This window comes from Aethalodelphis obliquidens, unplaced genomic scaffold (assembly GCF_003676395.1).
Source record: "Aethalodelphis obliquidens isolate GAN/ISIS:26980383/991018 unplaced genomic scaffold, ASM367639v1 scaffold5, whole genome shotgun sequence".
In the NCBI taxonomy this organism is placed as follows: Eukaryota; Metazoa; Chordata; class Mammalia; order Artiodactyla; family Delphinidae; genus Aethalodelphis; species Aethalodelphis obliquidens.
In genome coordinates, this window is record NW_020837949.1 from 3198819 (window position 1) to 3220395 (window position 21577).

Here is a 21577-nt window from a genome sequence, read left to right on the forward strand (position 1 = left end):
CTGCGGCCCTCTGACGAGGTGTATCTCAGATTCACAGTACATCTATAGTCCATACACACACAGCTCCAGTCAGGGACTGCTTTAAGGATAAAGGGTACCAGAACCAAGGCATATGCTCTCCCAATTTCAAGACGGTTCTCAAGCAAAAGAAATGGCCATTTACATATGTAGATGTTCTGGGGACTGTTTCAAAACTTAAATTCACACAAACACAGATTCTGAGTATAGTGAGATACATTCAGTGTATAAAACGGAAACTTCAATGCAAAAAGTTGGTCACTGAAAGCGACCTGCTTACCAGCTGTTGACCCTTGGGGCCCCATCCTGCATACTGAAGTTTTGCGTTGCTGACTTCTGGTGGATCTAGACTTTGAGGATCCCTGAAAGAAAGAAAACAAGCAAAGAAAAATGGTGGGAAACAAGCATTTAAGATGCTGTAATATTATCCTCCAGCTGAAACTTACTCCTTTTTCTTCCACTGAATCAATTTCAGGAGCTTGTGTTATTAAATAAAATGTCTCATTTCAGCCTCCATTAGATTTCTTCAGATAAATAGATAGATAAAATTATATATTTATATATGCATATAAAATTTACATGAACCTGCAATAGGTCCATCACTGTTAACTTCAATAGTAAATATTCATCGAGAGAACATGCAGAGAGGTCTGTACATCAGCTTTTAAAATATCCATAACAGTCAAAATTAAAAATGGAAACGCATAGCTATGCGGTAGTAAGTCCCCACAACTCATATTTCCATCGTTGGCTTTCCTGGCAGATAGGTTTTTTCCCAAGCAGGTCATTCTGACCTTTTAAAACCGGTGGTCTCAGGACAGAGTCCACCCTTTGGTTTGTGTTGATAAGAAGGGAGGGAGGGAGGGACAGAGAGACAGAAAGACACTGAGGTGAGAGGGAGTGAGAGGAAGCATGGGAGAAGGATTTTTTTCTTTCAAACATCACTTACGTTTTTCATTCTTAATTTACTGATATGCAAAACACCATGCTAAAAAAAATCCTGTCTATGTACTTAAATAAAGGTAATAATGAATAAAAGTCGTAACGAAAAAGAAAACAACACTTTTATAGATATTACATATTTCAGCATATTTTGTAGCTACCACTGTGCTCACGTGTAGGAAAGACTGACGTCTGTGTTTCTTTCGGATGCTGCCTCTCCCTGTGTCCTGCTGGAGAGGCCAGACTCTGTCAGGGGAGCTCCCTACCACTCCGCTACGGTGCTTCTTGTGCAGAGGACACAGCTATGAATGTGCTCATTCATCTACAGAGAGACTAGGGTTGAGTGGTCTTTGGTGAATTTTAGGAGTTGCTTGAACCAAGACGAAGCAAGAAGGGAAGGGAGGTGAAATGGGTAAGGATGTGCTGATCCAGAGCTTAAATCAATAGAAAATTCTAAAGTAAATGTTTAACAATACTATCAGGGCAAGGCAGAATACATTTCAGAGTAAAAAGTGTCAGGGAAGACAAGATAGTCTGCAAAGCCCCAGGGTAGTTTTAGATGGCATGGAGATGGGTCTGGAGAAACCAGGGAAGCCTGAAGGTGGGTGATAAGGTACGGAGTAAGGGGTGACCATGACAAGAGGAGTTGGCTGGGAAGGCTGGTCCCCAGGCAGTTAGAAGAGGAAGGGCGTCTAACATTCCAGCTTCCAAATGATTTTAACAAATCCTACCATTTGTATGTTTTTAATATTTCAAAGTATTTTCGTAAACATAGGTGATTTCCTCTCTAATCTTGTGGAGGGAAAGGCTTTCTAAGGATGACTCAAAATCCAGAAGTGATAAAAGAGGGGTAAACTTACATAAAAATTAAAAAATTTTTGCATGACAAAAAGCCCACAAACAATAGAAAATTGGAAGAAAATATTAATAACAAATACCATGGAAAAATGGCTAATATCCCTATTACATAAATAACTCTAAAATATGGAGGTTATAAAAGACCAAAACAAAAAAATAAGAAAAACACATGAACAGATAATTCACAAATATAGAAAAATGGTCCTCAAATGTATTAAAAAGTACTCAAACACAGGCAAAATTAGAGAAATACAAATTGAAACTACACTGATATCATTTCTCACCTATACATCCACACACATACATATAGATCCAAAATCCAGATATGTGAGTCCACAGGTTAGTACACATACATACATGTCCTTGCTCTGTTCATAGAGAAGACCAGATCCAATAACCACCAGTAACAACGAGCCCACCCAGTGGGCTCATATGTTGCTCTCTCAGCACCATCTTCCAATTAAAAAATAAATAAATAAAATAGTGCTCGTAGGAGAAGAAATTTATCCAGGCTAGAACAAGAAAAATGCAGGTTGATTCTGAAACATCTTATGGGCCAGAAAGTAAGGAAATACTCAAAAAAGGTAGAGCTTGTTAACAGAAGGCAGAACCTCACTTACAGGGATCTCTCACGGCCAAAGCTGGAATAATTTGAGCAAAACCCATAGAATAAAACAAATATCCATGAATCCTTACTAATATAAATAAATAATCCAATACATAACTAAGTGGGGGGAGAGCCAACTCTTCCTCACAAGAGAATTCCAATCCATCAATTCCAATCAATTCCAAGGGGAGAAGGTCGGAGCATCACCCTTGGTCGGCCACCACAGTGATGAACCCTGCAGACAAGATCCACCGAGATATGCTAAAATCAGTGGGTGAAAGTCTGAAGAGAAACAAGATCTGCACAGTCGCAGGATACTTACCAACCACAAAGGGGAAGAAGATGGCAACTGTGCAGGGAGAAGCCTGGCAGAGAGCAACTCAACCCGGAGATCCGCTCAACACCCCCAGAAGTGAAACACATCAACATCACGAACCTTTAGCAAGATGCACTGAGAGACAACATCCTACATATGGTATCGTCACCGGCAAACCCCGTCAATGACTCCCGGAGAATGAAAACAGAATCTGGGTAATAAGTCTAACCTTTCCTTCCTCTGTGCTTTGTCTAGTTCCACTTGCTCACAGGGGGTCGCGTGCAGAGGCCTCGCCCGCTCAGACCAGAGTTTCTGACGCAAAACGGCTGCGCCCGACACCTCGTCTCAGTGCCCTGTGCACGGACGCCGCTCACAACACCGCGATTCAAGATGGCGGCAGCGGGCCGTGTGCAGAACCGCTGCGCCCCGCACTTTGCGATCTGGAGCGTGAGTGGCGCGGCTGCCCCGCCCCCGAGAACCCCGCCCCCTCCGCCGACCAGACCCTATAAAGCAGCCCCGCCCCAGCCTGGCGGGACAGCGCGTGCTCTGGAGCCCAAGCAGGTCTTCATTCAGAGAACAAAGCTTCCCTCTGCCTCTGAACTGAGCTCCGTCCCCTTCTACTGGCTCCAGCGACACCACACAGGAGACCCCTGTTGGGGACCAACTTGGGTGGCTCGGTAACAGTATTTTTGCCAAAAATGCATCACCTTACTCCAATCATGAGAAAACTTGAGACAGACCCAAATGGAGCCGCTCACCAAAACAGCTGACCTGTGATCTTCAAAAGTGATCTTTCTTTCCGTGAAAGACAAGGAAAGACTGAGGAAACGTCATAGCCTGGAGGGGACTGAGGGGAAGTAACATCTACAGGAATGTGGGATCCTGAGACAGAAAAAGGACACTGGTAGAAAAACTGGGCAAATGCAAATAAGGTTTGTAATTGAGTGAATAATATTGTACCAATGTTAATTTTCTGTTCTTGTCATTATAAAATACACTGACAGTAGGAGAAGTGCGTTGAGGAATAGAAGAGAATTCTTTGTACTATTTTTGCAACTTTTCTTCACCCAAAATTCTTCAAAATAGAAAGCTAAAAAATTCCAAAGAATTTTAATAGCTTATGTCTCATTGGTCATAAACATGATTATAGGAAATAAAGAACAGTTAGAGAATTCCCCTCCCAACATACTGTAATCTCGATATTGAATTGAAAAAAAAAATTACTTCCATATCTAGACAGTATCAGCACTCAACACACACATTTGCATAAGCAAATAAGTAAGGATGGAGGGGTAATGGGGGCGGCCCTGAGTAAAAGACCTTTTGCAGGTTTGAAGGTCTAATGAATTCACCTGGCCTGAGTTGATTTAGAATTTTCCAAGCACAGAGGACAGGGTAAGAGATCAGAAAGGAACAGCCTTACTTAGTATTGAAATTCAGTTTGTTAGATTATGGTTTCTAGCAGGTGTCTAGGATATTCAGGAACAGCAGACTAACTTCTCTTTAATCTAACGAGCGCCAATTTCCATAAATGCTACCTGGAAAGGGTACCTCCAGTGGATCAAGTGTCTCAGAAGGTTGACATGCACACCTTCCAGCTTTATGACCTCTGCTCCCCTGCACACAGGAGACCTTTACACCCTCTCTAGAGACAATGCACATTTCCCTCTGCTCATCACCAATACATCAGACGAGTGTCCCCAGTGTGGAGGCAGCACAGTAACAGGAAGAACCACAGACTGGGGATCAGAAGTCTAGCGGCCGAGTGCCAGCTTCCCGAGGCACAGAGCATGCGCTGGGGCTGATCACACGTGGCCACAGATCACATGACTCAATAGTATACTGTATTACATGATAGATACTGAAACCAGGTAGCACAGCGCTTACCTAGTAGATATTTGAAAAATGCCTGTTTGTTTACTCATGGGTAAACTGGTAAATACTCACGTCAACCATGCACCACTATCTAGGTGTAATTCTAACCAGAGGCACAATCATCTACCATCTATAGGGACAAATTTACTCCACAGGACCCAGCAAGCCAGCGCATGTCCTACGCTTCTGTATTAGGTGGGAACTTGGGTATAGAGAAGTCAGCTCTCAACCATGTCTTCCTCATTTGTTTCTACGAAATAAGCCTGTGTTTTGGCATCTGCCTGCGACTGGGTCGGGTTATTTTGCTTTCATGTTAAAAGCGCCTTTCAGCCTTATCTCTTCCAACTCCCCCTCCAATGATACACTTGATGGTCATTCGTCCTCTGCTCAAATCTCCCACTGAATGGCTCCCCTCTCACAAGCCTAGCAAACACCCAACTTGGCTTTATGTTCAATCTACCTCCTTCATCGACCATTGGAAGCAGCAGAGAAAAGCACGGAGCCAGCTGGAGTCTCCAACCCTTCCCGTCATCGTCCTTACAACCAAGTCTTGGGTGGGCATGTTCTTCTCAACAACAACTCCAATCTTTTGCTGCTCTCTTCACATCCCCTTTTATCTACTGCCTCTGAGCAGAGGCCCACCTGTGGGGCAGACAGGAAGGGGGCCCCCGGTTCTGATCACCTTCCAGGAAGAACCTGTGGCTCGGCTCCCAGCTGCTCACATCAGGAGTCGGCTTCAGCTTTCAAGCCAGGCCATGCTCACCTTGGGCAGCCCCCGGCCCACGATCGACCATGGCCGGGGCACTGGAGCCTGATACTTTCACCCAGTGCAGGGTCCTCGATGGGCAGTCTTTGCTCTGAGCTCCCCATTGCGTTGTCCCAGGTGGTCAGACATGCAGGAGTCTGAGGCCCAATCCGGCTTCTTCTCCTTTTCCCAGCCTTGCAGCTGCCACGTTTGCCTTGCGGCCTGAAGCTTTTTCCTCCCAATCCTGCTGCTGCCCTTTGGTCTTTCATAGGCCTCACTCTTAATGTAGGTTCAGCCTTTGCTTCCAGGAAGGCTCAGCTGGCACCCCAGCTCCCTGCTACCAGAGGCAGTGGTGTCCCCTCTGCCCACACATGTAGGTACCTGTCCATCCTCACTCCAGTGTCCGAGGATGAGGCATCCCCTCTCCTGTCTAAGCCAGCTCCTCCTCTGTACCTCCTTTTCCATTCCAGCCTAGAACCATCAAATCCTTTCCTTCCCACTTACCTTCTTGGTAAACCTTTATTATTTATTTTTATTAGTTATTTTTGAAAATTAACACTTATTTTCTAGGGCAGTTGTAGGTTTACAGGAAAACTGAGCAGAAACTACAGAGTTCCCATATGTCCCCTCTCTCCTGGCATCAGTTTCCCGACTTATGAACTTCTTGCACTAGTGTGGTACATTTGTGACAACTGATGCACCAATATCAATACATTATTATTAACTAAATTCTCTAGTTTACATTAGGGTTCACTCTCAGCCTTGTGTGCTCTGGGGGTCTTGACAAATGCACAATGAATGTCATGTATCCACAGTCGTAGGGTCAGAAGAGTCTCACTGCTGTACGAATCCCCTGTGCTCCACCTACTCATCCTTCCCCCTGCCCCCTACAGCCCCTGGAAATCACTGAATTTTTTTTTTACTGTCTCCATAGTTTTGCCTTTTCTAGAATGTCATCGAGTTGGAATCATACAGAGTGTAGCCTCTTCAGATTGGCTTCTTTCACTTAGCAATATGCATTTAAGGTTCCCCTGTGTGTTTTTGTAGGTAACTTTTTAAAAAAATTTATTTTATTTAAGTATAGTTGATATACAATGTCGTGTTAATTTCTGCTGTATAGCAAAGTGATTCAGTTATACATATATTTACATTTTCTTTTTCGTATTCTTTTCTATGATGGTTTATCACAGGATACTGAATATGGTTCCCTGTGCTCTACAGTAGGGCCTTGTTGTTTATCCGTCCTACAGATAATAGTTCACATCTGCTCATCCCAAACTCCCAATCCTCCCTCCCCCACTCCACCCCCCATTGGCAACTACAAGTCTGTTCTCTATGTCTGTGAGTCTGTTTCTTTTCACAGGTATGTTCATTTGTGTCATATTTTAGATTCCACATATAAGTGATATCCTATGGTATTTGTCTTTCTCTGTCTGACTTCACTTAGTATGATAGCCTCTAGGTCCATCCATGTTGCTGCAAATGGCATTATTTCATTCTTTTTTATGGCTGAGTAATATTCCACTGTATATATGTACCACATCTTCTTTATCCATTCATCTGTTGATGGACATTTAGGTTGCTTCCATGTCTTGGCAATTGTGAATAGCACTGCTATGAACATAGGGGTGCATGTGTCTTTTTAAATTATAATTTTTGTCCAGATATATGCCCAGGCGTGGGATTGCTGGATCCTATGGTAGCTCTATTTTCAGTTTTCTGAGGACCCTCCACACTGTTCTCCACTCCCACCCAGTATAGGAGCTCCCTTTTCTGTGGAGTCACGTTTATGCAGCCCCAGCGTCCCTAGGACTTGCTCCATCTGCACTTTCTACCTTCATCCTCTCCTCCTTCTTACTCCTTTGCACAGGGGCACCTTCCCATCTATGTACAAAAGACACGTAATGCAGGAACAAACAAAACACACCTAACCTGACACGGCATCTCCATCCACTTACGATCCACCCCCTTGCCTTCTTTCCCGGATCTCAGTGGGTAGTAGGTCCCATTCGGGGCCATTTTCTGACCTCCGACCCCACCCTCAACCTAGTGGAATGTGGCTTCCATCTCACTGAGGGGCTGAAGCTGCTCTTGAGATCTCCCATCACCATCGAGTTGCCAAATTCTCCTTCTGTGGCCTCTTCTTCCTCTGCCTACTCCTTCAGAGTGAGTGTCCTGGGTTCCACCAGCCACACCTTCTCCTCCCGTTCCACACTCCCCACCCTGGTGATTCCTTCACGGTCAACCTCAGTTCCTACTCTGAGGAGCACCAACACTGCACCCCAGCCTGGGTCTCCCCCCAAACCTCAGTCGACGTACAGGGTGTCTTCACATAGACATCCCACTAGTCCTCAGCACTGACGTAAGTGAAACGAAGCCCCTTCTGCCCCCTCCTCTGGTGCTGACACCACAGTCCCCCCAGTCATGCAAACTAGGAACCTGCTGCAGGCATCTTAGAGGTCAAGTAGCCAAAGCTGTATGTTGTGGGTCAAATTCTGTCCCCACGAAAGATATACTGAGTCCTGACACACAGTACCTGTGAATTAAGACCCTATTTGCAAACAGGGTCTTGGCAGCCATCATCACATTAAAATAAGGTCATTCTTGAAAAGGAGGGGAGGCTAACCCAAATCCAGCAGCTGGAGTCTTCATAAGAAGAAGAAAAGACACAAAGGGAGAGGCCACGTGATGATGGAAGCAGAGATCAGAGCGGTGCGCCCAAACCCAGGAGCACCGAGGACTGAGTGCATCCTCCAGAAGCTGGAGGAGGTGAGACGACGGCGCCCCTACCGGTGTCAGAGGGAGCATGACCTTGCTGACACCCTGATTTTGGACCTCTGGCTTCCAGAACTGGGAGAAAATAAATTTCTGTTGTTTTAAGCCACTGGGTTTGTGGTAATTTGTTACTGCAGCCCCAGGAAACTAACAACCTTTCATTTCTCAGGGAAACTGAAGCCCTGAGTGGTAAGTGATATGCTCAAGGACACAGAGCTGATCAACTTTTGTTTGAAGATTAATCTCCTGTTTTGGTCAAAGGGAAAAAAATTCTCCAACTGACTGAGGAACAAAGTAGAAAGACCCTCAGAGAGACCAAAGTAAACCCAAGAAAGCTTTATCTGCTGACCTCTGTGCTTTCATGTGGCTCCCTGTGGAGGAAGCTTCTCCATCAGAGGGGCCTGGATGCCGACTTCACACGTGGAGGACCACTCGCAGTGCTCTCTGCCTGGAGCCCAAGACCTGGTTCATTGTCATCAAATGATTTTCCATCATGGACTGGATTATTCTGAAGGGTGTGTGCGTGTGTGTGTGTGTGTGTGTGTGCGTGAGAGAGAGAGAGAGAGAGAGAGAGAATATGAAAGAAAATGCATGAAGCTGTGTATTTATTTTGGGGTTGGTTGGTGCCCTCCCCCCATTTTTCTGTCTTTTTATTTACTTATTTATTTTAAAGAATCTATGGTAAGCTCTGTGATGAATCATCTCCAGGGTGAAGATGGATCGGTAAAAAAAAAAAAAAATGATTAAGGAAGAATAAAATTGTCTGGACTTATTACATCTGAAAATAATCATGCAATCAGTTCTCATTCTGCTTATTTGAGCAATAAATGAAATAGGGCATAAATCATGATGAATTTTGAAAAGTAAATTAATGTAGTGAAGTTTACTCATTTATCTTCTGAGGCTAGTTCAGGGGATCGAAAAGCTTCCCCCAAAAAACAGCATTTGGAAAAGAAAAGCAAAAAATTACTTTTTTGGCTCCTAAACTTTCGTGGCGAAAGACATCAAAAAATAGAATTTTCTTTTTTTTTTTTGGCCGCACTGTGCAGCATGCGGGATCTTAGTTCCCCAACCAGGGATTGAACCCGTGCCCCCCTGCAGTGGGGCGTGGAGTTTTAACCACTGGGCCACCAGGGAAGTCCCCCAAAATATCATTTTCAATATTAAATGATAAGTGTTTTCTGAGTCTTCCTATGTGCTTTGCATGGTGGGTAATATAAAAATATAAGATACACTCCTAGTCCTGGAATAGTGTCTGACACATTGCAGATATCCATATGTATTGACTGAATAATGAATAAATGGATGGATGGATGAACAAATGGGATCTAGTCTAATCACCGTTGTTGATGGTCAGTAATACTGTAAGCTGATACAGCACTTAAAGATTTGCATTATCATTTTTTAATGTATATCTTAAATTACACAGTTAAATTCTTGAGGGCAGGAATCCTTATAGGCAAAAACCCTTCCTGATTGGCCAACATTTGAGTACATAACCTACTATTCATTTTAAGATGTTTCTATGTCTATGGTGTATCAGAAGTTCCTTTCCTCGTGAAGGATCTGGATATAGAACTTTTGAGGCAGAGATGCTCTACCCACGGAAAGAGTGACTCGGGAGGCTTGCTCTGAAATATTCGTGATTTATCCCCCACCCCACCTACAGGGATACTTTAACATACATGGTCACAACTACAAGTACTAAAGAAAGTCACGCAGAAAGATTTTTTTTTAAATAAAAGGGGACTTGTGTCTTATTTGTCACTGTATACCCAGTGTCTAGACCTGTTCAAGGAGGAGGTGGGGAGGGGTAGAGAGGGGTCCGGAGCCTTAGCCAAGTCTTGAAGTGTATTCTGGGGGTGAGGAAGCATTCTACAACTGATGGAGGTGATGGCTGCACAACTCTGGGAATACACAAAATACCACTGAATCATACAATTCACATGGATGAGTTGTATAGTATGTGAGTTACAGCTCAATAAAGCTGGGACAGGAAGTGGGAAGGGGAGAGGAGGAGGGGGAGGGCAGGAGGAGGAAGGGGGTAGGAAGAGAGGGAGGGGGAGGGGTAAGAGAAAGGAAAGAAGAAGAAGAGGAGGAAAACAGGAAGAACAGAAAAGAGGAGGAAAAGGAGGAGGGAGAGAAGTGGGAGGAGGGAAAAAAGGAGGAGGGGAGGAGAGGAGGGGGGAGGGGGGAGGAGGAAAGACAGGGGAAGGCGGAGTGGGAGGGGGAAAGGGAGGAGGAGTCCTCACTGTGTCTGCTCCAGGGCATCAAGCCTCCTGTGCAGAATCTAGGTTCAAGGTTATTTCTGTTCGGCTAATGACCTAGTGCCAAGGCTTCATGCTCTAATGTTTCCTCCAGATGCGTTCCCTGAATTGGAATTCCCATGCCTCCTCCCTGGAAAGGGTGGATGATCTCAAAGATGGCAACAGCAGCAGCAAGCCTGAGCCCACAGGCTGACGCGCTGGATGGAAGCGGAGAGAAGCCTGCAGGACTGAGGAGGCCACCCGCTGTCCTTTGCCCCACCACACCCAGGGACGAGTGCGTGCTTGGTTAACCAAACTAAAGGAGCCAGCCCTGGTCAAAATTAACCAGCTAGGTTCTGGGTGCCTCTCAGCTTGGCCTCCAATCCCTCCAGAAAGCCCTCTCCTTGAAACCAAGCAGGATCCTATGGGGCTCCTGGGCACGAAAGCCTTTCTGTGTCCCCTGTTTCTTGTTTGTGGGGAACAGATTCCAGCCTCCATGACCTTCCCTGAGTTCCAAAGGGCAGATTCAAACAGTTGCCAATCAGGGAAGGGAGGGGTGCAGAATACAAGGGAGGAGCAGCTACAAGACAGTAGTGCAGCCTTGGGGCAGGTCCTGGTTCCCCTCAAGGGATACACATAACAATATCTTTGAGCTCTTGAGGTCACAGTTTGATGAACTTGAGAACCAGAGAAGCTCATCAGGAGACCCCCTGAGGCCAGATTAAAGGAGCACAGGCCCTGCACACACCCCGATCCTATCAGCAACCCTACCTTTAACCCAATGCTATAAAACTCCTCACCAAATCCTCCCAGGCTGGGGCACACGGTTTTGAGAGGCACAAGCCTGCTGTGTCCCCCTTTGCCTGGCAAAGCAACAAAGCTGTTCTTTTCTACTTCACCCACAACTCTGTCTCCAAGATTCGATTTGGCACCAGTACACAAAGGGTGAGTTTTCGGCATCACCCTCTGCTGCTCAGAGAAGGTCCCCCCACCACCACCCCATGGTGCCGCATAAGGTTGCTCACTCTACACGGCTTGCACAACCCAGAACTTTCCATCTTCTTTTTTCCTACATCACCACATGCCTCTTCTTGGTCCCTTTCCTCCAGGCGCTGCTCTCTCAGAGTAGACATGCAGTCAATGTGATGACACATGTCACATGCTCTCAGGTGAAATTACAAAAGGGGCTCTTTGGAAGCAATGCCTTAACTCTGTGCTGTTTTGAGTAGGAGAGAATGTGGCCTTTGGATTCAGACATGGGTTGGAATTCCAATATCTCCACTTATAAGCTGTGTGGCCTTTAACCTTTCTGAGCTTCTATTTTCTCCTCTGTGAGATGGGGCCATTTCCCATGGGGTTACTGTGAGGTTTAAGTGAGCAGGTCTAGCACCTGGGTCCTGGAAATCAGGGCAGAGGTGTGACTGCTATGATGTTACTGCTGCTGATGGTGGGAGATGGGAGAGGTGGGCATAATTCATTTGTTCAAGGTTTTGCCAAAGTCTGTGTGGTCTAAAGCTCTCGGCACTCTCAGGCACCTTTGGGTTCAGGTAATCTTCTGCAGGTGGGGTGCCAGTGTAGATACCCTTTGGGTTCACAGTGAGCTGTGCCAGCCTGGGCATCTGAGTTAACTCCTCTGTAATGATCAATGTCACACTCGGCTTTCTTCCACCTATTTGTTTACCTTCTTAGAGGTTCCACCTTACACCATACAGCATAAAAAACAAGTTTTTGACAGTGTGGTATTGGCATAAAAACAGACATATGGATCAATGGAACAGAATAGAGAGCCCAGAAATAAACCCACATACCTCTGGACAATTAATCTATGACAAAGGAGGCAAGAATATACAATGGAGAAAAGACAGTCTCTTCAGCAAGTGGTGCTGGGAAAGTTGGACAGCTGAATGTAAATCAATGAAGTTAGAACACACCCTCACACCATGCACAAAAATAAACTCAAAATGGCTTAAAGATTTAAACATAATACACGACAGCATAAAACTCCTAGAAGAGAGCATAGGCAAAACATTCTCTGACATAAATCTTATCAATGTTTTCTTAGGTCAGTCTCCCAAAGCAATAGAAAGGAAAGCAAAAATAAACAAATGGTACCTAATCAAACTTAAAGCTTTTGCACAGCAGAGGAAACTATTAACAAAACGAAAAGACAAACTATGGACTGGTAGGAAATATTTGCAAATGATGCGACCGACAAGGGCTTAATTTGCAAAACATATGAACAGCGCATACAACTCAATAACAACAACAACAACAAAAAACCCAATTGAAAAATGGGCAGAAGACCTAAATAGACATTTCTCCGAAGAAGACATACAGATGGCCAATAGGCACATGAAAAGATGCTCAACATTGCTAATAATCAGAGAAATGCAAATCAAAACTACAGTGAGGTACCACCTCACACCAGTCAGAATGGTCATCATTAAAAAGTCTATGAATAATAAATGTTTCAAAGGGTGTGGAGAAAAGGGAGCCCTCCTATATTGTTGGCGGGAATGTAAATTGATGCAACGACTATGGAAAACAGTATGAAGGTTCCTCAAAAAACTAAAAATAGAGTTGCATATGATCCAGCAATCCCACTCCTGTGCATATATCCAGAAAAGACAAAAACTCTAATTTGAAAAGATACATGCAGCACTATTTACAATAGCCACGACGTGGAAACAACTTAAATGTCCATTGACAAGATGAATGGATAAAGAAGATGTGGTGTATGTCTACAATGGAATATTACTCAAGCATAAAAAGAAGGAAATAATGCCATTTGCAGCAACATGGATGGACCTAGAGATTATCATACTAAGTGAAGTAAGAAAGGGAAAGACAAATACCACATGATATCACTTACATGTGGAATCTAATATACAACACAAATGAACTTATCTACGAAACAGAAACAGACTCACAGACATAGAGAACAGACTTGTGGTTGCCAAAGAGGGTGGGAGTCGGGGAGGGATGGACTGGGAGTTTGGGATGAGCAGATGTAAGCTATTATATATAGAATGGATAAACAGCAAGGTCCTACCATATAGCACAGGGAACTATATTCAATATCATGTAATAAACCATAACGGAAAAGAATATATATGTGTATAACTGAGTCACTTTGCTATACAGCAGAAATTAACACAACATTGTAAATCAACTATATACTTCAATAAAATTTTAAAAAAAGTGTTTGATCATTTTAAGGGCTTTTTTGTTCCTGCCTTTTAGTAAAGTCCCAGGACAGAAAAAAACAACTGAAGAAGGGCTGCCTGGAAACACAGGCTTCAAGGAAGTCGGTGATTGCTTCTCAGTCTGTGTCAGGAGTGAAATGAGATCCCCGCCTTGTAGACTGGGGAAAACAGGAATTTTGAGAGGAACAGGAGAAGCTCTTTAAGGAAGTGGATCGACATGAGCGTAGCCAATTCACAACAGTGCTCTCTGCCTTTCTTCCACTCAGAGGGTCTGCATTTCCTCTCTGTCCTTTCCTGCTGCCTTTTCACCCTCTCCGCCAACTCATGGGCATAATCTCCAACTTTGGGAGAATCTGCTATCATTGGTCCAGAGAACAAATTGCTCGGAACTCTTTTATCCAAGATGTGGTTTCAGCGAACATAAATGGTGTAAAAGACAAGTAATCAAAACCTTAAAACTCCTCAGCTATTTGAAAGCTTTCTTCCATGGTTTAGAAGCAAAGTTGGTACCGAAGACCAACCCTTGTAGTTGATGGATGAAAATCGGTTGCACACAGCACAGCAAGGCAGCGTGTGATGGAGACGAGGGTCTGGAGGGAGCTGCTCACCATTGAGTCAGTGACTCCTGAGAGTCGCTTATCCCCATTCTGTTCAGGAGGAAGCAGGGCGGTCGATACCCCTTTATCAGCTCACAGTGTTTGAGAAGGAAACGCACATCGTGTGCGGAATTTCCCTAAAGAGCACGAACGGTTCTATGAAGTCTTGGAATAAGATGGGGTTCATTAATGATAAGGTCCCTTCAAGTTTCTGGCATCTAGCAATTGATGAAACATTAGCTAGGCTGAAAAACCGCCAACATTTCAACAGAATAAAAAAACAGAATGAGCAGACTGGAGTGTTAAAACCTGGGGACTCTGGAAGTTACCGTTTCATTATGAACTCTCATGAATCCACAGGGTCCCAAACACTCTTGCTATCACTAGCAAGTATTATCACAGATATGGGGAGAAAGTCACATTTTCCTATTCCTATGCTTAAGACATTTGTTTCTACTATTTCTTAAAGGCTTTCATAAACAATTTATATTTTTCCATTCAAGCATCTCTTCCAAGGAGAGATCGGATATTCAGTAGAAATGGTAGACAGTTGGGAGATTTGCCATGAATGGTTTAGGCAGTAAGAAGTCATACTATTTAAGTGTAGACCATACATATCTGGATGGGAGGCTACGAGTCTTACTTATTAAGGAACTTTAAATATTTTTTACATCTAAGATTACAGAAAGCTGAGATAAGGAAGCCTACCTTTCATACAATGAGAGCAGGGCTCTGTTACAATACACTCTGTCCACGGTCTTCAAGAAAGTCCAGATCTGAATTTTAGGACAAAGTGTGCAGGTGCAGTTAAAAAATGCATATTATATATACGTATATATTTTGAATACAACCATATAAACCATAGAAAGAAAACTGAGCAAAGCTTTTCAGCTTGTGTGGCAAATGGGGTTTTCCCAACATGGCCACAACAGTATTTCTGGTCCCAAATGCTTTTTCAAAACCTTGGCACTTTCCATCCAAAGATGGAGTTTATATCCTTGAAACTGGGCAGTGCTTTTGACTGCATCAGAGTCGAATGCAGCAGAAATGAGACTCCTGGGGCTGAGTCACAAGGCAGTACTGCACGCCGCAGGTTCTCTTTCTTGGGAAATTCGCCTGTGGAACCAGCCACCACGTTGCAAGGGGGCCCAGGCCACATGGAGAGACCACATCGAGGTGTTTTAGGTGACAGACCCGGCCGAGGTCTCAGCTGACAGCCATCGCCACCAGACACGGGAGGGAGCGAGCCTCCTGAGGAGCCGCCCCAGCTGACACTGCAGCGCAAAGCAGAGACGCGCTGGTCGCCCCAGCCCCGTGCAAACGGCAGACTTGTGAGCCCAGTAAATGTCAGATTTAAACCCCCAAGTTTTGGGGTAGTTTGATATTCAGTCATAGTAACTGGAACTTCCAACATGAGTACATGGAAAATAAGAACAACGTATTGCATGGGGGGCAGTTAAGATGGTTGGGACAAAGTGATCTTCATGGTGTCATTTGAAAGGTACAGACCTTGGACTTGCATCTACAAAAGGAAAGCCTCCCTCCCCACTGGCCCAGCCGACCCTTCTAAACGGGCAGAAACAGTTAGGAAAGGTGAGAACTCCCCAAAGGCCAAGTATTTCTCCCCACACAGATGAGCCGCAGTGCCCTGCGCAAGACAGGGCGTGGGCCGTCAGGAGCCGGACGCTGGAGGCGTCCCCCAGCCGCTCTGGAATGACACCTCTTTCTCGCCCCTGCTCTTCTTCCCCTGCATCCGCTCTCTTCCCCTCTCCTCCCCGTCCCCTTCTCTCTCTGAATGCCTCCTTTTACTCTTTCCTACCTTACCTACCTATGTGTTAGACGTTGGTATCTGAGTTGTCAAATATTTGGGAGAAGTCATTGGAATCATTTGTAATGAGGACGATGAAACTTACTTCCTGGGTGGTGCTGAAGATAAATTCGTTTTTTTATGTAAGGCACTGTTGGCATTCTGCTCAGCAGGCTAAAGGCTGGTGTCTGGCTGTGAGTACAGGTGAGCTGGTTAGTGCTTCTGCAGCGGGTCCAGAGACCCCTGCATCGTGATTACTGAGGAAGCTGCTGAAAGAGGCAGATTCCTGGTCTCCATCCCTGTGTGCTGTGCAGAGTGGGTTGTCACCCTTTCCCCGTTTTTTGTCCTCAAAAAATCCCTCCTGGGCCCTCAACAGCTGGCCCTGGCCACGGGCACGAAGGCATGCTCTTCTCCTCTTGGTCCTTTCCTGCTGGCCGAGAGTCCTACGTGATCGCTAGGCCAGGAGCAGCCACCAAGAGACGCGATGTGGAAGCCACCAGGCTGGGGCGGCAACATGGCAGCCGGGGTCCCTGGGCACCAGCCGGGCACCCATCTCTGCACTTTCACGTGCGAGAGAACAAGTTCTACTTTGTAAAAGCCTTTGTTATTTTGGGTTTTCTGCCCCCTGCCCCGCCCCACCAAATCTGACCGAATCATACCTAATATACCTCATTCTGGAGAGATCCTAGAAATACGCATTCTTATTAGCTCTCCAGGTGTTTTCAAAATAAACCAAAGCTTGAGAACTGGCCCAGCTAAATACCCCTGCATCTCACTGATGGCAGTGAATCACACACTGATGGCGTGGGCTGGCCCTGGCTCTTGGAATGAACACCTGGGAAGGCTGGGTGGCCACGGCACCTCTGTGTAGTCCTGAGGACCTGACCACACACATGTTCTACATGCATGTAGGGGCAGGGCTCCCGGGATCTGTACGCATGGCCCCGATGAACGTTGCTCCTGACCGAGAGCTGGGTCTGTTATCTGAAGACACCGATGAGGCCCGTTGCGGAATTATTTTAAACCAATTGAACTGTGTATATTGATAATAATAATAATAACAATAAAGCACAACCCAGAGAAGCCAGACAACATTAAATCTCCAACAGGTCAGGTAGGGAATGAAAAGCAACAAATGAGAAAGCAGAATGGTACCGAACACAGAGAGGAAAAATTATCTTTGGAGCAGGAACGATTCAGATTCTACACTAATCAGCAAAGCAGGTCTCAGGTGAAGACGAGTTCCAGCTCCTCTGCATCTCCTCAGCATCCCCACGCCTGGCTGAAGTAGCAGCCCACATGTCTGAAGCCTGCAGAGAAACTTCTTTCTGTTCTGTAAGATTCCACTGCTGGTTCCAGGACGCCACCTCCTCCTCCGCTGATCACAGACTCGCCCCTCCATCTGGTCTGTCATCCCTTTCAAGTTCAAAGGCTTAACACTGACATTTTATCTAATCTAGGGCTTCTTTTGAGAACCAGGCCTGAAACAATCTTGTTATTCCAAGGTGTGTTTTGCGGGAGGAGGCCCTGGGAGGAGGTTCCAACTCTCAGACACTCGTCCAGCCCCCTGGGGCTTCAGGGCGTCACTCACCCGGTGCCCTCGGGCTGCCCATGTGTAAACCGTGAAGGCCGAGCCCAGAGGCGTGCTGAGGGTGACTCCTGTTGCTGAGTTTGCAGAGAGAAGAGCCATTCCTCTGAGAAGGGAATCCAGCAGCCTGCCCACAGTCAGGCCCACCTGGGCGGCACCTGACACAGTTAGGACTGGGCAGTGCGGCCTGGATTTTTCCTACTCAAGTGGCCCTGGCTCCGGAGCTGTGCTCCATGGTTAGCAGCCAACAGGGCTCCAGGACGAGTTTAACCCATGAAAGGATGTGGTGAGACGTGATGCTGTGTAGACGGGGAGTGAACTGGAAGAAAGCAGAGGAGATTCCCACATGCAGTGGATACAGGGGCTTAAAATTATATTTATTTAAAATTTTTTATTGAAATACAGTTGATTTACAATGTTGTGTTAGTTTCAGGTGTCCAGCAAAGTGATTCAGATGTATGTACACATATATATATTCTTTTAGAGTCTTTTCCATTATAGGTTATTACAAGATATTGAGTATAGTTCCCTGTGCTATACAGTAGGTCTTTGTTGTTTGTCTATTTTATAAATAGTAGTACACACTACTATATGTTAATCCCAAACTCCTAATTTATCCCCCCCGTTTTTTACCTTCCCCTTTGGCAACCGTACATTTGTTTTCTGTGTCTGTGAATCTGTTTCCCTTTTGTAAATAAGTTCATTTGTATCATTAAAAATTACATTTAGCTAACTCCCAAATGTGCTTCTAAATTTCTCAGCTGGGCCCCTAAATCTTCATGCCTTTCCTCTATCTTCTGTTATCTCAACCTTCTTTGCCACTTTTCATATCTCTTCGTCTGTCTCTGTTGTATTTTCTGGAAAATGTCCTCACCTTTGTCTCTAAACTTTTCTATTGAGTTCCATTTCTATCATACTTTTCATTTCTAAGAGCTTTTTGTTCTCTGAAATTAAAAATAGTATGTATTGTTCTGTTTTGTCTCATGAGAGTAACATATTATCTGAGGATATTAAGAAGAGGTTTTGTCCTGACACTTGCTTCTCCTCTTATGATCCCTATTTTCTCCTATTTTCTCTCTGCTTCTGTTTGTTGCTTTCATTTCTATCTTTCAGGCGAGAAGGTTTCTTCAGTCCAATCACGTTCTTTCTCGTGGGCCACATTTAGGAACCTGGGGCTGAGGAGCTGATGGGAAGCTCTGAGGAGAAGGGAAGGTTTGCCTGGGGCATTTGGGTCCTCTGGTCGGCATCCCCTGGACCTGGCTTGGTCAGTTTCTTCTGGAAAGGATCCCTCAGTCCCCACCCCGGTGGGTGAAGCGTAGCTGCCTCGTGTCTGGGACAAGGAAAGAGAAGGAGTCTCTCCATCAGTGTGAGCAACTCTTCGTCCCTGTTTCAGACCTTAAACTGTCCCAGTGTTCCTCTATCGGAGGGCCTCTGCTCTATCCTGGCCAAGAAATAAACCTCTAGTGTTCAGGGGAGTAGGCAAGGAAAAACTGGGGTTCTGATGGCTTCTTAATTTTCAAATGGCCCTTGTTTTTCTTCCACAGCCCATCCATCGACTTTCCAAAAGCAGCTGGAGGGGCCCATGCCGAAGCCTTCTCATCAGAGGTGATATTCTAAAGGGCTAAGCCACCAGCGTGGAGACCACAGCCAACCAGGAGAAGCACCATGCGGTCTAAACTGAGCGCTGCCTGTGCCTTGTGTGCTGAGGACCACTCTGGGGGCGGGCGGGGAGGGGTTAGGAGAAACCAGGTCAGTGCTTGGGGTGGGACTCGGCTGTCTTATGTTTGTGCTGCATCATTTCCCACTCTCCCTTTGCTTTCCAACTTTCACAATTTTGTTGTTTATGTTTCTTCTCTTTGCTCCTTGTGGGTTATGCGTTAAATTTTATTTTCTGTTTCATTGGTGGGGCTTAAGAACACCTGAAAGTAGAGAAAGTTGCTCTGCCCTCTTGACCTGGAGCTCCTCATTCATTCTTTTGAAGAAGGACGGGGGTGAACAGAAAGGTCAATATGCAGACAAGAGAAGCCCAGAGCGGCAGAAACAGGCAGCGCGCCCACCCTTAGCAGAGTCATCCCTGCAACCGGGCCGCCTGGGGGTGATGTTGGCTCTGCCACTGACTCACTGTGCCACTGTACCCTCTACGCCTGGGTTTTTATATGTAAAAGGGCCAGTAAGAGCCTTTACATCATAGGTATATTGTAAGCATTCGATGAGGGGTATATGGAAAGCACTAAGAACAATACCTGACCTAGAAACTGCTGTATCAGTGCTAGCCGATTTTTTTTTTTTTTTTTTTGGTTACGATTGTATAAAATTTCTGGGGTCGAGAAATAACTTTTGAAAACATGGCTCTTTAAACAGTTCAACCTGTTGTAGAAAAACGAGAAGCAGCTTGAGAGTGATCAGGATGAGTCTCTACCTCAAGCTTCCTAACCATCTCCCCTGCATAGTCCATGGGCCACTTCTGCGGACCTGTAGGAAGCTGGCAGAACTCACAGGTTTCCAGAACAGGTCCTGCTGATAAAGCCTCTGCAGATATATTCCTGCATCTCTGGCTGATTCCATCTGCAGATATATTTCTGCATCTCTGGCTGATTCCATCTGCAGATATATTCCTGCATCTCTGGCTGATTCCATCTGCAGATATATTCCTGCATCTCTGGCTGATTCCATCTAGTGAAGAATCCTTGAAGTTGAATGTAAAAGAAGTTTTTTTGCCATTTCTTTATGAAAATATTTCACATATCACGCAGCTTTTAGAGACGACTACATTGGTAGCAATGGCCTCTATTTTCAAAGGAGTCTTTTTTCAGGTCTGGCTTCTCATGGCAAATGTATGATTTAAAGTGATTTTCATATATATGTGTTAGCATACAGTATTTGTTTTTTTCTTTCTGACTTACTGCACTCTGTAGACACAGGGAGGGGAAAGGGTAAGCTGGGATGAAGTGAGAGAGTGGCATGGACATGTATACACCACCAAATGTAAAATAGATAGCTAGTGGGAAGCAGCCGCATGGCACAGGGAGATCAGCTCGGTGCTTTGTGACCACCTAGAAGGGTGGGATAGGGAGGGTGGGAGGGAGACGCAAGAGGGAGGGGATATGGGGATATATGTATACTATACATATAGCTGATTCACTTTGTTATACAGCAGAAACTAACACACCATTGTAAAGCAATTATACTCCAATAAAGATGTTAAAAATAATAAATAAATAAATGACTTTCAGATTGACTTTAATTTGGGGGAAAAAGAAAGCAGTGGACTTAAATTAGGAATTTTTCTTTTTAGCATTCTCCCTCTCTCCTCCTCCTCCACACACACACACGCGCACACACACACACACACACACACACACACACACACACTCACAGAGATGATTTTTCTCCATAGACTGGGAAAACATTCTTTATCCAAGACTGAATTCTCTGCTTTGTGGCAAAAAGTATTTCTTCCATTCTAATGCTACTTAGTGTTTGGCATTAATTTGGTAACAAATCAGCAATAGACAATTTGACATAGCTAAAGTCAGGTTTTTTTGGTCCATGTCAAGATAATAAGGACACCTAGGAACTCAAAATGATATAATCACTTTCACAGAAGACCTTTCTCTCCGTGGGTCTAAAAATCATGCCAAAAATAGCACTAGATACCAAAAGGACAAGTGGCCTGGCTTAATGCCCTGTTGTTGATAGGATGGGCATCTTGTTGTCAACAAGAAGTTGAAAGTGGCAGAGGGCATCCCACCTCTGAAAATAAACACTTCCCATGACTGGAGTTGCGTTGTTTAGCATCTATGAAACACAGGGATCTGAAGGTGAAAGTCAAACGTAAAGACCAACCACAACACTACCACCATCGACAACAGTGAGACCCGTGCTTAGAGGTTACCACTGCATGGTAAGAACCAATTCTTTTGAAGGATATATTTCTTTATATTTTTAATTGACTTTAATTAGATGACTTTTTACAGCCAAATTTTAGTCAAACTCAT

General features: G+C 44.9%; 1 protein-coding gene across 1 annotated transcript in view; it reads right to left on the reverse strand.

Moving 5' to 3' along the window:
* The window catches only part of DPP6 (dipeptidyl peptidase like 6), a 772535-nt gene that overhangs the window by 209550 nt on the left and 541408 nt on the right, over positions 1-21577 (reverse strand). The window contains exon 7 of the mRNA XM_027101408.1: positions 299-380. Coding sequence (XP_026957209.1) covers positions 299-380 — 82 coding nt within the window. The remainder of the gene's footprint in view (positions 1-298; positions 381-21577) is intronic.